The 14,532-nt window shown below is 40.6% G+C and overlaps 1 protein-coding gene across 2 annotated transcripts in view; it reads left to right on the plus strand.

Moving 5' to 3' along the window:
• The window catches only part of RPAP3 (RNA polymerase II associated protein 3), a 62,877-nt gene that overhangs the window by 22,173 nt on the left and 26,172 nt on the right, over positions 1–14,532 (plus strand). For both annotated transcript variants that reach the window (XR_007500279.1, XM_049783954.1), the window contains exons 6-9: positions 76–146; positions 2,177–2,299; positions 4,585–4,712; positions 13,625–13,746. Coding sequence is in view for 1 of the 2 variants with exons in the window: in XM_049783954.1 (XP_049639911.1) it covers positions 76–146; positions 2,177–2,299; positions 4,585–4,712; positions 13,625–13,746 (444 nt within the window). In the remaining variant the exon portion in view is untranslated. The remainder of the gene's footprint in view (positions 1–75; positions 147–2,176; positions 2,300–4,584; positions 4,713–13,624; positions 13,747–14,532) is intronic.

Raw genomic sequence — 14,532 nt, forward strand, 5'->3', positions numbered from 1 at the left:
TGCTTGTCATGTGTAGCAAGTGATGTCTTTTTATTAATATAGCTTTCAAAATTTTTTTATCTTCTATTTACTAAGATTATGAAAAAGTCTTAGAACTGGAGCCAAATAATTTTGAAGCAGCGAATGAACTGATGAAAATTAATCAGGTAATTTAAAATACTTTAGTTATATAATTTAAGTGTATTTATTACTTTATTAGATGAAATAAACTCCTTTTTTATTTAAATAAATTCCTTTTTTCCTTAATTTTAATAGTTTTAGTGGCTAGTCTTCAGTTAGAATTAGTATAAATGGTACTTGAACATTTTTAATCGTTAAAAAGAAATAGTATAGGGCCCGGAGAGATAGCACAGCAGTGTTTGCCTTGCAAGCAGCCGATCCTGGACCAAAGGTGGTTGGTTCAAATCCCTGTGTCCCATATGGTCCCCTGTGCCTGCCAGGAGCTATTTCTGAGCAGACAGCCAGGAGTAACCCCTGAGCACTGCCAGGTGTGACCCAAAAACCAAAAAAAAAAAAAAAAAAAAGAAATAGTATAAATGGTATTTGAACATCCTTCTTCTTATTTTTTTTTTATTTTTTTTTTTTTTTTGTGGTTTTTGGGTTACACCCGGCAGTGCTCAGGGGTTACTCCTGGCTCCATGCTCAGAAATTGCTCCTGGCAGGCACGGGGGACCATATGGGACGCTGGGATTCGAACCGATGACCTCTTGCATGAAAGGCAAACGCTTTACCTCCATGCTATCTCTCCAGCCCCAACATCCTTCTTCTTAATAAGATAGTCTGCAATCGTTATAGCTGTGGCTGGTGAAGCCAGAATTACTTTTTGTTTATCTTACTGATTTTTCTTTTATGGCTTGTGTATTGATTTTTATACTAAACTTAAGCATATGTCTTGGATTTTGTAATTTTTTTTTTTTTTTTTTTTTTTTTTTTTTTTTGGTTTTTGGGCCACACCCGGTGGTGCTCAGGGGTTACTCCTGGCTGTCTGCTCAGAAATAGCTCCTGGCAGGCACGGGGGACCATATGAGACACCGGGATTCGAACCAACCACCTTTGGTCCTGGATCGGCTGCTTGCAAGGCAAACGCAGCTGTGCTATCTCTCCGGGCCCCGGATTTTGTAATTTTTAAGTGCTTCATCTTTATGTGCTGTCTTAGGAAACCCACTACTGACTTGTAGGAAGAAAATAGTTACTATTTAAGTGTAAAATTTGCTATCAAATGATACTGAATATAGTTCATTTCATTTTTTTTTTCTTTTTGGGCCACACCCAGTAAGGCTCAGGGTTATTCCTGGCTATGTGCTCAAAAATCGCTCCTGGCTTGGGGGGCCATATGGGACACAGGGGGATTGAACTGTGCTCCATCCTAGGCTAGCGTGCGCAAGGCAGATAGATGCCCTACCGCTTGCGCCACTGCTCTGGCCTCTCATTCTATTTTCTTTTTCAGTAGTTCATTTCCACATTTCTTTCATTTTGGCATTGAATTGACCAATATCCCAACTGGTCTAACTTTAAGAAAAAAGCAACAATAATTGGGGAAAATCTGCTTTTAAATTTTGCTATTACTTATTGCACATAAAATCTGTTGGAAAACATGTTAACTTTATTATGATCATAATCTTGTGTTTTGTTTTAGATCAGTAATAACTAAATTGAAAAATTTAGGGGTGTTTGAATGACCTGCTTTGATTTTGAAAATCATTCCTGTAATGGTGATTGCCCTATTCGAAAAACAAAGAAATTCAGTAAATATTTGTTGCACAATAAACATTTAGGAACTGGAATGTGACTGATAAAGTACAAGCCTTGCATGAGTTCAGTCGCTGGCACTGTAAAAGAAAATAAAATTCACATTCAGTGGATACTGTGCTTCAGTTGGAGTAAGATGCATATTAAATTGTCAAATACATTTTTTTTCTTTTTAGTAAGTAGGCTTTCTGGTAGTTTATGGTAGGTTTATGGTAGGTTGGCAGGCATCGAATCTAGGGCCTGATTACATGCAAGGCATATCCTCGACTGTTGAGCTGCAGCCCCAGTCACAGTATAGAAAGGCTTTTAATTTGAGATAAATATTGTTTACTTGAAATATGGTAGGAATTCTAATATATTTGAGTAGTCTGATACTTGAAAAGGCAATTACATAGTATTTTATCTTGGTTGATGCTATATCTCCTAGATGTTCACACCCAATGAAAACTCTTATCCAAAGGAAGTTGATCCAGTCATTAAGTCAACTGAAGAAGAGAAAAAAATAAAAGAGAAACAGAATAAGCAGCAGGCTATATCACAGAAAGATCTGGTAATACTGAAGGATTCCAGCATATAAGTTGTTTTGCTGAATGTTTGTTCTTAGTTTCTTGTATACCGTTTGGTTTCTGTCTTTGGGGGCTATACCCAGCTGTGTTCTGGACTTATTCCTGGCTCTTTGCTCAGGGATCACTCCTAGCAGGGTTTGGGGGACCATATGTGTGAAACCAGGCTGTCCTATTACTCTGGTCCCATGTATCTGACTTTTTGAACACTATTAAATTTCAATACGCACTAGAAATTCAGTATATCCATTCCTCTAAAGCCTACTCATATTTGAAGGCATGTATGTTTAGAGAAGAAATGATTTTGAATGTTTGTTTACATAGTTATAAATGTAATGTGAAAATAAATTACTATTCTATAAGGTTGATAGAAGAATAGTAATTTTACACAAGATTTAGGGTTGAGATAAGACTTTAACTTTGCACCTTCATATTTTTTCTCTCAGACCCTGTTATCAAGTTTTTCATTAATACTGATCTCTTTCTTTAGAATACTGAGTTGAGGGGTCAGAGTGATTCTACAGATAGATTATATAGATCTTACACGCTGACAGTTTTGAGTTTGATAACTGACATTGTCTAGGGTCCCTTGAGCACTACCAGGAATAGATCCTGAGCACTGCTGGGTGTGACCCCCCCCCCCAAATCAAACATTTAAGATTATGTTTTGTTTTGTTTTATTTTTGTTTTTTGGGTCACACCCAGCAGTGCTCAGGGGTTCCTCCTGGCTCTATGCTCAGAAATCGCTCCTGGCAGGCTCAGGGGACCATATGGGATGCCAGGGTTCGATCCACCGACCTTCTGCATGTAAGGTAAACGCCTTACCTCCATGCTATCTCTCTGGCCCCAAACATTTAAGATTTAATTTAGTATATGTGTATAGCTTTTCATGGATCCACAGAGGATTCCTTATAAATTTTATGGAATGATTATTGACTGTGGGAAATCTGTTTTAAGGACCATGGTGATAGTAAGTTGCATATAGGCAAGTACTAGTTCAATCCCTGACAATATTTGGTACAGGCATTGCTGGGTGGAGACCTGGACAGCCCCAACATAACCTGAGTAGTCCATGTAATCTTTTTTTTTGGGGGGGGGGGCCTCACACCCAGCAGCGCTCAGGGGTTCCTCCTGGCTCTACGCTCAGAAATCGATCCAGGCAGGCTCAGGGGACCATATGGGATGCCGGGATTCGAACCACCAACCTTCTGCACCTCCATGCTATCTCTTTGGCCCCATGTCCATGTAATCTTCAGAACCACAGGATACAAGCAGCAGCACAACCTCAGGCCTTTGCTTTGCACCACCAGCCTAGTTGGCCAAGAATCTCAGGCAGGACATGCCACCTTGGCAAAACATAATCAAATTAATACACATTCCAGTAGTTTAGCTTAGTCTACCAAAGGATGGACCGTGCAATTCTGGAACTGATCTTTTACATGAATAATTAAAGCTTTGAAATACTGGTTATGGCTTCTCGTATAACTAAAGACTTAAGTGTTATTTGCATCACTTAGAATAATGATGGTGGGTACTGGAGAGAGTGCAGGGGATCCGGTGTTTGCCTTGCAAGCAGCCGATCCAGGACCAAAGGTGGTTGGTTCGAATCCCGGTGTCCCATATGGTCCCCCGTGCCTGCCAGGAGCTATTTCTGAGCAGACAGCCAGGAATAATCCCTGAGCAATGCCGGGTGTGGCCCAAAAACCAAAAAAAAAAAAAAAAAAAGAATAATGATGGTGGGTATTGGAGAGAGTGCAGGGGATCAGGTGTTTGCTTTGCACGTGGCTGTCCCCAGTTTTATCCTCAGTACATTTGATTCTCTGATATCTGCCAGTGATCCAGGAATAGAGAGCCAAGGGTAAGCCCTGAGCAGTGCCAAGGTATAGACCCCAATCTGGAAAAATTGATTAAAAATCATTTGGAATATATATATATTCCATATATATATACATACAAGGCAAGTGCCTACTTGCCTTGTATGTGGCAGACCTTGGTTCAGTTGGTGGCATGGCATACTGGTCCCCTGAGCACTATTGAGTGTGGCCCTAACCTTTTCTCATAATAAAGTTATGCTGCAAATTAACATAGTAATTTCCCATATGAAAAGTATGTATTATAAGAACTGGATTTTTTGCAATACAATATAACCTGGTCACTGATTTAATATTAGCAGGTACTCTTCTGGTGTTCCTTGAATATATGAATTTAGCTTCCCCCTTTATTTCATATTAAATTTTTTTCCCCCTTATATATTTTTTCCCCTCAATTACAGGGAAATGGATTTTTCAAAGAGGGAAAATATGAAAGAGCAATTGAATGCTATACACAAGGAATAGCAGCAGATGGCGCTAATGCTCTTCTTCCTGCTAATAGAGCAATGGCCTATCTGAAGATTCAGATGTAAGTATTGGTTACATTTAGGCATGTTATTTAAACAATAAGTTATAATGTACTCTCAAGTGTTATAGTTAAGAGAGAGTCTGAAATAGGACTAAGTACATAGTATACAGTAAAAGGTAGATCTCCTTAGCACGTTCCCCTTTAGTAGTCTGGTATTATGTATTTTGATATATTTTTTTTTTTTTTTTTTTTTTGGTTTTTGGGCCACACCCTGTGACGCTCAGGGGTTACTCCTGGCTATGCGCTCAGAAGTTGCTCCTGGCTTCTTGGGGGACCATATGGGACGCCGGGGGATCGAACCGCGGTCCGTCCTAGGCTAGCGCAGGCAAGGCAGGCACCTTACCTCCTGCGCCACCGCCCGGCCCCTGTATTTTGATATTTTAATAGCTTTATATGTGTTATAAATTAGCAATTTTAAACATCATCTTGAACATTAGAATCTCTGGGCAAATATTAAGCAGAGAAGTGTTTGATATACTTTGTTACATATATAACTAAAGGGAATTGCTGTCTTTGAACTGCTGCTTGATTTTTTTGTTTGTTTCTTTTGTTGTTTTTTTTTGGCCACACCGGTGACACTCAGGGGTGACTCCTGGCTGTGGCTTAGAAATCGCCTCTGACTTTGGGGGACCACATGGGACGCCGGGGGATCGAATCTGGTCCATCCTGGGTCAACTGCCTGCAAGGCCACCATTCTGGTTCCTCATTGATTTTTTTTTTTGGTTTGTTTTTGTTTTATTTATTTATTTATTTATTTATTTATTTATTTATTTATTTATTTTTGGTTTTTGGGTCACACCAGGTAGCACTCAGGGGTTCCTCCTGGCTCTACGCTCAGAAATCTCTCCTGGCAGGCTAGGGGTACCATATGGGATGCTGGGATACAAACCACCATCCTTCTGGATGCAAGGCAAACGCTCTGCCTACTTGCTATCTCTCCATCCCCTGTTTTTGTTTTATTTTGGGGCCACAACCTGTACTCCTTGTTCTGTGCTCAGAAATTATTCCTGCCAAGCTCAGGGAACCAATGGGATGCCGGGGATCAAACCCTGATTGGCCGTGTGCAAGACAAACACCTTACCCACTATGCTATCGCTGGCCATTGCTGATAGATTTTTGATTTGTTTTGTCTGGTTTTTGTTGTTGTTTGTTTTTTAGTCACACCTAGCAGTACTCAGGGTTTCTCCTGGCTCTCTGCTCAGAAATCCCTCCTGGCAGGCTCGGGGGACCATATGGGATGCTGGGATTCAAACCACTGTCCTGCATGCAAGGCAAATGCCCTGCCTCCATGCTATCGCTTCATCCCCTTATCTGTTTTTGTTTTGGGACTACTTCTGGCAGTGCTCAGGGATCACTCCTGGTGGAGTTCAAACCCAAGTTGGTGTAGTTAGTGGCATGGAAGTCAAGTGCCCTCCCTCCTGTTCTATAGCTCTGTCCCCAAAACTGCAAAAAAAAAAAAAAGAAAAGAAATTTAGTTACATGGATATTTAAAACTTGGTTCTGTGGTTTTAACTTGATATTTGTGGTAAGTTACTCAGAAATTTTAGGTTACTATCAGAAGCATAATATCCACTTTTTTTTTGATGTTGGATTTGGGATCAGATCCTGTGCTCCATAGGGCTCCTCTTGATTTGGTGCCCAGAGCTTGTTCAGTGGCCATTGGGAGAACACTTAGTGCCTGGGATTGAACCTGAGGCTCCTGCCTGGTAAACATGTACTTCAGCCCTTTGAGCTCTCACTCTAGCCTCAACAGCATAGTGTCTGATGGTAGAAATTGTCGTATAGGTCTTTGTATGTCTTGTATTAATATTTTACTGTCTAGTTACAAGTATTGAAAAACTAAAGGGCCAGGGATGGTAGAGCACTTACTTTGCATATGAGATCTTGGATTTCCAGTACTGGAAAATACTGTGTGTATTATAAATAGGAACCCTAAACTTTATTTTTGTGCTATTATCCCTTGACTACTTGGCGTACTTTCTCAGAACAATTCAATATAAAATTATAGTATATACTATGTAGTGATATCTAGGACTCCAAATAAAACAGGTTATATTGAAATAGAGTTAAGTATTACATTTCTGATACAGTAATGCATATATACTGTCTATATATACATAAAGCAGTATATGTGTGTATATGTATATATGTATGCTGGTTGGGTTTTTTGTTTGTTTTTGTCTTTTATTCTAAAATGCAAATCTATTTAAAATGTAAGCAGTCTATAAAAAAGAAAACAAAAATAAAAACAACATGAGATGTAAGTAGGTTAAAGCTAAAATTCTTAATAGGTAGGATAGTGAATTTTTGGGTGACTGTCAAACTATCTTCAGCTAATTGAACAATTAATTGGAGTTGATACGGAATGCCCAAAAGCAATGCAGATGATCACATAAGAAGTACTAATATATTCCCTTGTTCTTAAGACCTTTGTGACTACTCTGGTCCCACCTGCACCGAGATTGGCCAATTAGGTCATAGGAGTGTGACCAGATGCGGATACTGTGATCACATGCGAACCGCCCTCAGTCCTGGCTTGGCTGCATGCAAAGCAAATGGCCTACCACTGTGCTATCTCTCCAGCCCCTAAAATTATTTTTTTATTAGTGGTGATCACTACTGTGGTGGTGTCTGTATTTATAATCAAAAGAAATGTAAAAGTGAAAATCAAGGGGCCGGAGAGGTGGCACTAGAGGTGTCTGCCTTGCAAGCGCTAGCCTAGGATGGACCACAGTTCGATCCCCTGGCGTCCCATATGGTCCCCCCAAGCCAGTAGTGATTTCTGAGTGCATAGCCAGGAGTAATCCCTGAGCGTTTAGCAGAACACTAAACTTAAAAAAAAAAAAGTGAAAATCAAGACTGCAGTGTTTTCTCACTCAAGTTTTCAGAGCTCTTACATGACCCCAAGTCAGGTTAGGAATCTTTTTTTTTTTTTTTTTGGTTTTTGGGCCACACCCGGCATTGCTCAGGGGTTACTCCTGGCTGTCTGCTCAGAAATAGCTCCTGGCAGGCACGGGGGACCATATGGGACACCGGGATTCGAACCAACCACCTCTGGTCCTGGATCGGCTGCCTGCAAGGCAAACGCCACTGTGCTATCTCTCCGGGCCCAGGTTAGGAATTTTTTTTTTTTTTTTTGGTTTTTGGGTCACACCCGGCGATGCTCAGGGGTAACTCCTGGCTGTCTGCTCAGAAATAGCTCCTGGCAGGCACGGGGGACCATATGGGACACTGGGATTCGAACCAACCACCTTTGGTCCTGGATTGGCTGCTTGCAAGGCAAACACCGCTGTGCTATCTCTCCGGGCCCTAGGTTAGGAATCTTTAACCTGACATAAAGTAAGTTTGGCTGTATAAGTCTCATAGGTGTAACGAGAGACATTTTTTATTATTATTATTATTATTATTATTATTGTGGCCAAAGTGAATTACAAATCTTTCACAGTAATATTTAAAGTACATAGTGACAATGAATCAGGGGCATTCCTACCACCAGTGATGTCCTCCCTCCACCCCTGTTCCCAGCATGCTTCCCATATCTCTCTCCTTTACCCCCCAGAATACTAGAGTAACTGATCCCCACTTGTACAGCTTGCTATGGATTAGATATAGATTCTGTTGTCGCTGACTTTGGGTTTGATGTTCAGGCCTAATCATTTTTTATTTCCACTAAATGTTCATGCAAGTGGAGAGACATTTTTATCAGAGAAAGGTTATTTTATCAGAGTTTATCAGAGAAAGGCATATTTTCTTACCCTAAATTCTGAAAATACTGGGCCCGGAGAAATAGCACAGCGGCATTTGCTTTGCAAGCAGCCGATCCAGGACCAAAGGTGGTTGGTTCGAATCCCAGTGTCCCATATGGTCCCCCGTGCCTGCCAGGAGCTATTTCTGAGCAGACAGCCAGGTGTAACCCCTGAGCACCGCCGGGTGTGACCCAAAAACAAACAAAAAAAAATCTGAAAATACTGGCTTGCTTTCTAAGAATTATGCATTGATTTTTGACATTACAGATTTAGAGTTGACTAATGCTGAGAATAATACATACATTCAATAGGTAAGAGATTAGTTATATTTTTGAATTACCTTACATACTTGAGTATAAGTTGACCTGAGTATAAGCCGACGGCCCCCTCCCCCCGCAATTTTACCCTAAAAACTGGGTAAACTTAGTGACTCGAGTATAAGCTGAGGTGGAAAATGTAGCAGCCACTGGTAAATTTCAAAAATAAAAATACTCCAAACAATTACTGTAATTGAAGAATCAGTAGGTTAAATGTTTTTCAATATTATTGCTAAAGAAAAGCTATAAACTAGCAACTTTAACACTTTAAATAAAGTGCAGAAAGCCCTATCACAAAGGTTAAAATCCTTCCAAACTGGATTCCTCCTCCTCATCTGCATGCCCAAACAGAGCTTAACCTGTATCTGATGTGAGGGTATCAGCGTAGACATTGTCACCATCACTGAGTTCGCAGATATCATCATCCCTGCTGTCGGTCTCATACAAAGCGCAGGATATTGTGGGTTAAATAGTTGAGTGGTGTCCAGTTCAGTTCAGCCGCCCACCTCTTCAGTTCAGCTGCAACTTGTGAACTGAGCTGAAGCACTGGGGGCACCCTCCAACAGACTGGAGGCAGAAGATGACGGGAGACTACGTGCATTAGATTCGGTTTTTACGAGCACTGAATCAAATAACCTGTATGACCCGAGTATGTAGGTATCAATGGGTTGAATTGCTTTTATTGATCATTTCATTAGAAGAACATGCTTTACAAGGTAGAATATATGTAATTTAATATCATTTTGTTTTTTTGTTTTTGTTTTTGGGTCACACCCGGCAGCACTCAGGGGTTACTCCTGGCTCTATGCTCAGAAATTGCTCCTGGTGGTCTCGGGGGACCATATGGGATGCCAGGATTCGAACCACCGTCCTTCTGCATCCAAGGCAAATGTCCTACCACCATGCTATCTCCAGTCCCAGGGTAGAATATATTTTAACAAAAAAGATCTTTTAAAAGATTCAAACTAAGTAGTTGAAATGCTCTGCTACCTGGAGACTATTGTCTGGTAGAGACTAAATGAGGGAAATAAAGGGAAGTGACTTTCAAACTGGAGTAAGTTTAGGTAACCGGTGTGTAGGTTGAGTATAAATAAGTCACCTTTTTTTTTGGTTTTGGTTTTTGGGTCATACCTGGCAGCGCTCAGGGGTTCCTCCTGGCTCTATGCTCAGAAATCGCCCCTGGCAGGCACAGGGACCATATGGGATGCTGGGGTTTGAACCACCGTCCTTCTGCATGAAAGGCAAATGCCTTACCTCCATGCATCTCTCCGGCCCCGAGTATAAATAAGTTTCAAGTGAGAACTATCACTTAAATTTGTACTATAACATGGAAGATGAGTAGTATATTCTCATATCCCTGTGAGTCAGAGACCAGTTAGGAGAGGGAGTATGAAGAAATCCACCTGGAAATTTGAAATGGATTAGTTAAACTTACAGAGAAGAGAGTGTGTGAGGTAGTAATCTGCAGCCACTGTTGGCCCCAAAGGTATCAGCAAGCAACTCTGAAGTTGTAGTTATGGAAACTTTGAGCTGGCAGATTTTGAAAGTGTATGTTTGTAGATAGCTAATTTTAAAATATACAAAGGCATTAATATATCATAGATGGAGTCAGAGAGCTGAACTAAAGTCTTTAGGTGAGGAACCAATCTGTGTTCTCTAAACAAGGATAGGAAATCAAAGGTTTAAGTACAGGATCAGTAATGGGGCGATAGTGCAGAGGGCAGGATGTATGATTTGTCTCTGGCACACAACCAGAAGTGATCCCTGATCCCTGAGCACTGAGCTGAGTGTAGAGTCTTTGAACACTACTAGGTGTGGCTCTAAGACAAAAATTGGTAAGTTTAATATAGACTATGTTTTTTTTCTTACATGATGCTTTCTGTGGGTGAGTATTGTTTTATTAGAAAATGGAGCCGGACTCAATTCCAAGGCCTGTGAATCGAAAAGTACCTTGGCTTTTACTCCCCACAAGAATATATCAAAAGACCTAATTGGGAGTCTTATATTGCCTATGGAAGCTCAATACCTGTATAACAATACATCTTAAGATGTGTATTCCTAAATATACAGGTAGCCTCCTCTACCACTTCTTTTATTCGAATACCTTTTCTTTTTAACTCAGTTTTATTTATTTGTTCTATTTTAATATATACATTTTTTCTCTATTCTTATCATTTTTGGTGCTGCTTGGTACAAAAAGCCTTGACTGGGATAAAAGCTCAGAACAAAACCAGACGACAGAGACTGTGTGTGCAGCCTGTCATCCTTACCCAGAATAGCACCAGCAACACAGTATGACACCATACATTTTTGTATGGGCACAGTAAAAAAAGGGGAAACCATAGACACAGAAACAAGATATTATTTTCTAGGGATAAGAACTCACTTTTTATAGCAGAAGGGTGCCTCCCCTCCTGAACATGTGTCATGTGGATACAATGCAGTCCCCAGGAGATTGGACAGTGTTAGCCCAATCCCAACCCCCAGATCCCCAACGTAGAAATGATACAGCTCCGGGCAACACCACCAGGAACTAAGCTCCATTGGGAGATTTATAACATTGCTCTGGCACCAACTTGTGCCAGTCTTGATATGACAACGAGGAAAGGAAAACTTGACCTAAGTCCAGGCTGTCCTATCACATCCCCTAACACTAAATGGAAATCAGAAGAGATATCGTCCTTTGAACTGTGAAAAATAAGAGCACCAACAACAGAAACCTAACTTTGACAACCATGACTGAACAGAACCTACCATGGAACTAATAAGGAAAACCCTACCCTAGGTTGTAGCCCAGGACATAAAAAACAACAATAACAACAACAACAATAAGATATCTTATTGCAGAGGTCCAACTTGGACAACAGAGACTGAGCAGAACCTTTGGATCCATAATATCCTAGGCTTCGGCATAGGGACTGAACGAATACAGGGAGCAAGTGTTACAGAAGACTGAACACAACAACAGTGATGGATAGGAACCAGTCTAGAACCTAAAGACTCTATCCTAGACCCTGACCTATAACCCCTGCAAATACCAAGATCGCTAGCCACAGTGGCTTGATTTTTCTCACACACAACCGAGAGGAAACTTTCCTGGCATCACAAAAAAGCCTTTGGGATGGGGTAATGAGTATATATGGAGCCAGGGGTTGATCCCATGATGGTATGCTTCAAGGATGGAGAAACCCTGAATTTCTTAGGCCACGGGAATTCCCTTTCTTCCCCAATGCTTACTGTGTGTATGCAAAAAAAAAAAAAAAAAAAAAAACCTGCTACTCCAGCACCCATACTTTTTCTTGTTTTGTTTTGATTTGTTAGTTTTTGACTTTAATTTTCTTCTCTTTTTTTTTTCTTGCACTTTTCTCTTTTTCACTCTTGTGGTTATTATTTAGAGATTTATTTTTATTTGCCTGGTCCATTTTTTCTTTTTTCTTCCATTTTTCTTTTCTTTTTTTTTTCTCTCTCTCTCTTCTTTCTTTTTTTGTTAGTTGTCACCAAATTTTTTTTCTCCCTTTTTTCTTATCCTTTTTATCTCCAATGACGGTGGAATGGATGCTCAATCTACAACAAGCTGTAAAGTGGAGACCAGTTGGACTAGCATTCTGGGGGGTAAAGGAGAGAGATATGGGATGCATACTGGGAACAGGGGTGGAGGGAGGACAGCACTGATGGTGGGAATGTCCCTCATTCATTGTCACTATGTACCATAAATGATGCAGTGAAAGATTTGTAATGTAATTTGGTCACAATAAAAATTAAAAAAAAAAGAAGAAAAAAGAAAATGGGACCAGAGAGATAGCATGGAGGTAGGGTGTTTGCCTTTCATGCAGAAGGATGGTGGTTCGAATTCCGGCATCCCATATGGTCCCCCCAGCCTGCCAGGAGCGATTTCTGAGCCTAGAGCCAGGAGTAACCCTTGAGTGCTGCCAGGTGTGACCCAAACCCCCACCAAAAAAAAAGAAAAGAAGTGCTACTTATATTTTTAGTATAGTGTCTAAAAATATTTTGTTTTTTTGTTTTGGGGTCACACCCGGCAGCGCTCGGGTTATTCCAGGCTCTATGCTCAGAAATCACTCCTGGCAGGCTCGGGGTACCATATAGGATGCTGGGATTTGAACCACTGTCCTCCTGCATGCAAAGCAAATGCCTTACCTCCATGCAATCTCTCCAGCCCAATGTCTATAAACTTTGAGTGTTGTGAGTATGCTTCTGGCTTTGGTATTCTTTTTTCAATAATATCCTTTATTTTATTTTTTAATAACATCTTTATTTAGGTTTGTTATTTTTTAGTTCTTTTTTTAATTCTTTTTTTGGAGGTGCATACATCTGCTGGTGCTCATGACTTACTCCTGGGTCTGCACTCAGATACTCCTGATGGACTCAAGGAACCCATGGCATGGGATGTTGAGGATCGAACTTGGGTTGGCTGTGTGCAAGGAAAATGCTCTACCCACTGTACTATCACTCTGGCCCCTGTCTTCATTTTAGCATCATTAATTACATTGTTTTAGCATTTCCTTCTCTGACTACTTTTCTTTAACTATATTTCAGGATTTGGTGAGCGTGAAAAATTTTTAAAGTAGGCTGGAAAAGAAAATAACCCTGATCTGATTTCAGCGCCATGTAGTTTCTAGACAGCACCAGGAGTTAGCTCTGGTGAGCAATGCTGGTGCCCAAGTCTGTACAAGAAAGAAAAATTAAAAAATAGTCTTTTCTCCATTCACAGATCTAGGATTTGTTCACTGAAATGATATGCATGCTTTTTTACATTAAAATGTTTTCTATTTGTTTCCATGTGCATTTTATTTTAATGAGCTTCGTTTCCCCTGTTGGTTCCTTTTAATAGGTATGAAGAGGCTGAAAAAGATTGTACACAAGCTATATTTTTAGACGGTTCATATTCTAAGGCGTTTGCACGAAGAGGAACTGCAAGAACGTTTTTGGGCAAGTTAGTTGAAGCCAAGCAAGGTACAGCTTTTTTAACAGCTCTCACTCATCCTCACGAAACTCCCAAGTTAAGAGACATTTACATAGCTTTCCCATGCTATACATTTACTGTGTGCCAATTTAAATAAAAATTAGTTGAACAGGGGACCGGAGAGATAGCACAGTAGTAGGGCATTTGCCTTAGATGCAGGACAGTGGTTTGAATCACGGCATCCCATATGGTCCCTTGAGCCTGCCAGGAGCAATTTCTGAGCGTAGAGCCAGGAGTGACCCCTGAGTGCTGCTGGGTGTGACTCAAAACCAAACAAACAAAAAAAAAACATTAGTTGAACATTTTGACCTAAATGAGAAAGACATTGGCTCTTAAGCTGTATCACAGAGCCTTGGTGTTTTATAGACGATTATGTATGCATAATGATGTTGTTTATACAAAAAGTCTCACAGTGACAGTATAGAATGTCTTGCAGAGGCAGAAGCGCCCAGCAAGATAGTCTCAGAATAGAGCCTCGTTGTTAAGTCATAAGTGACTGTAAACATGGAGTTTGTGTTGTTAAAGGTTTTCTTTTCGGTTTTTGGGCCACACCGTTGACTCTCGGGTTTCTCATGGCTATGTGCTCAGAAATTGTTCCTGGCTTGGGGGACCATATGGGACACTTGGGGATCAAACTGCAGTTCGTCCTTGGTCAGCTGTGTGCAGGGCAAATGCCCTACCACTTGCGCCACCACTCAGGCCCCTCCATAAAGTCTTTTGCTAATTATTGTTTTTTTTTGTTTTTGTTTTTTTTGGGTCACACCCACCAGTGCTCA

Source organism: Suncus etruscus, chromosome 11 (genome assembly GCF_024139225.1).
Source record: "Suncus etruscus isolate mSunEtr1 chromosome 11, mSunEtr1.pri.cur, whole genome shotgun sequence".
NCBI lineage: Eukaryota > Metazoa > Chordata > Mammalia > Eulipotyphla > Soricidae > Suncus > Suncus etruscus.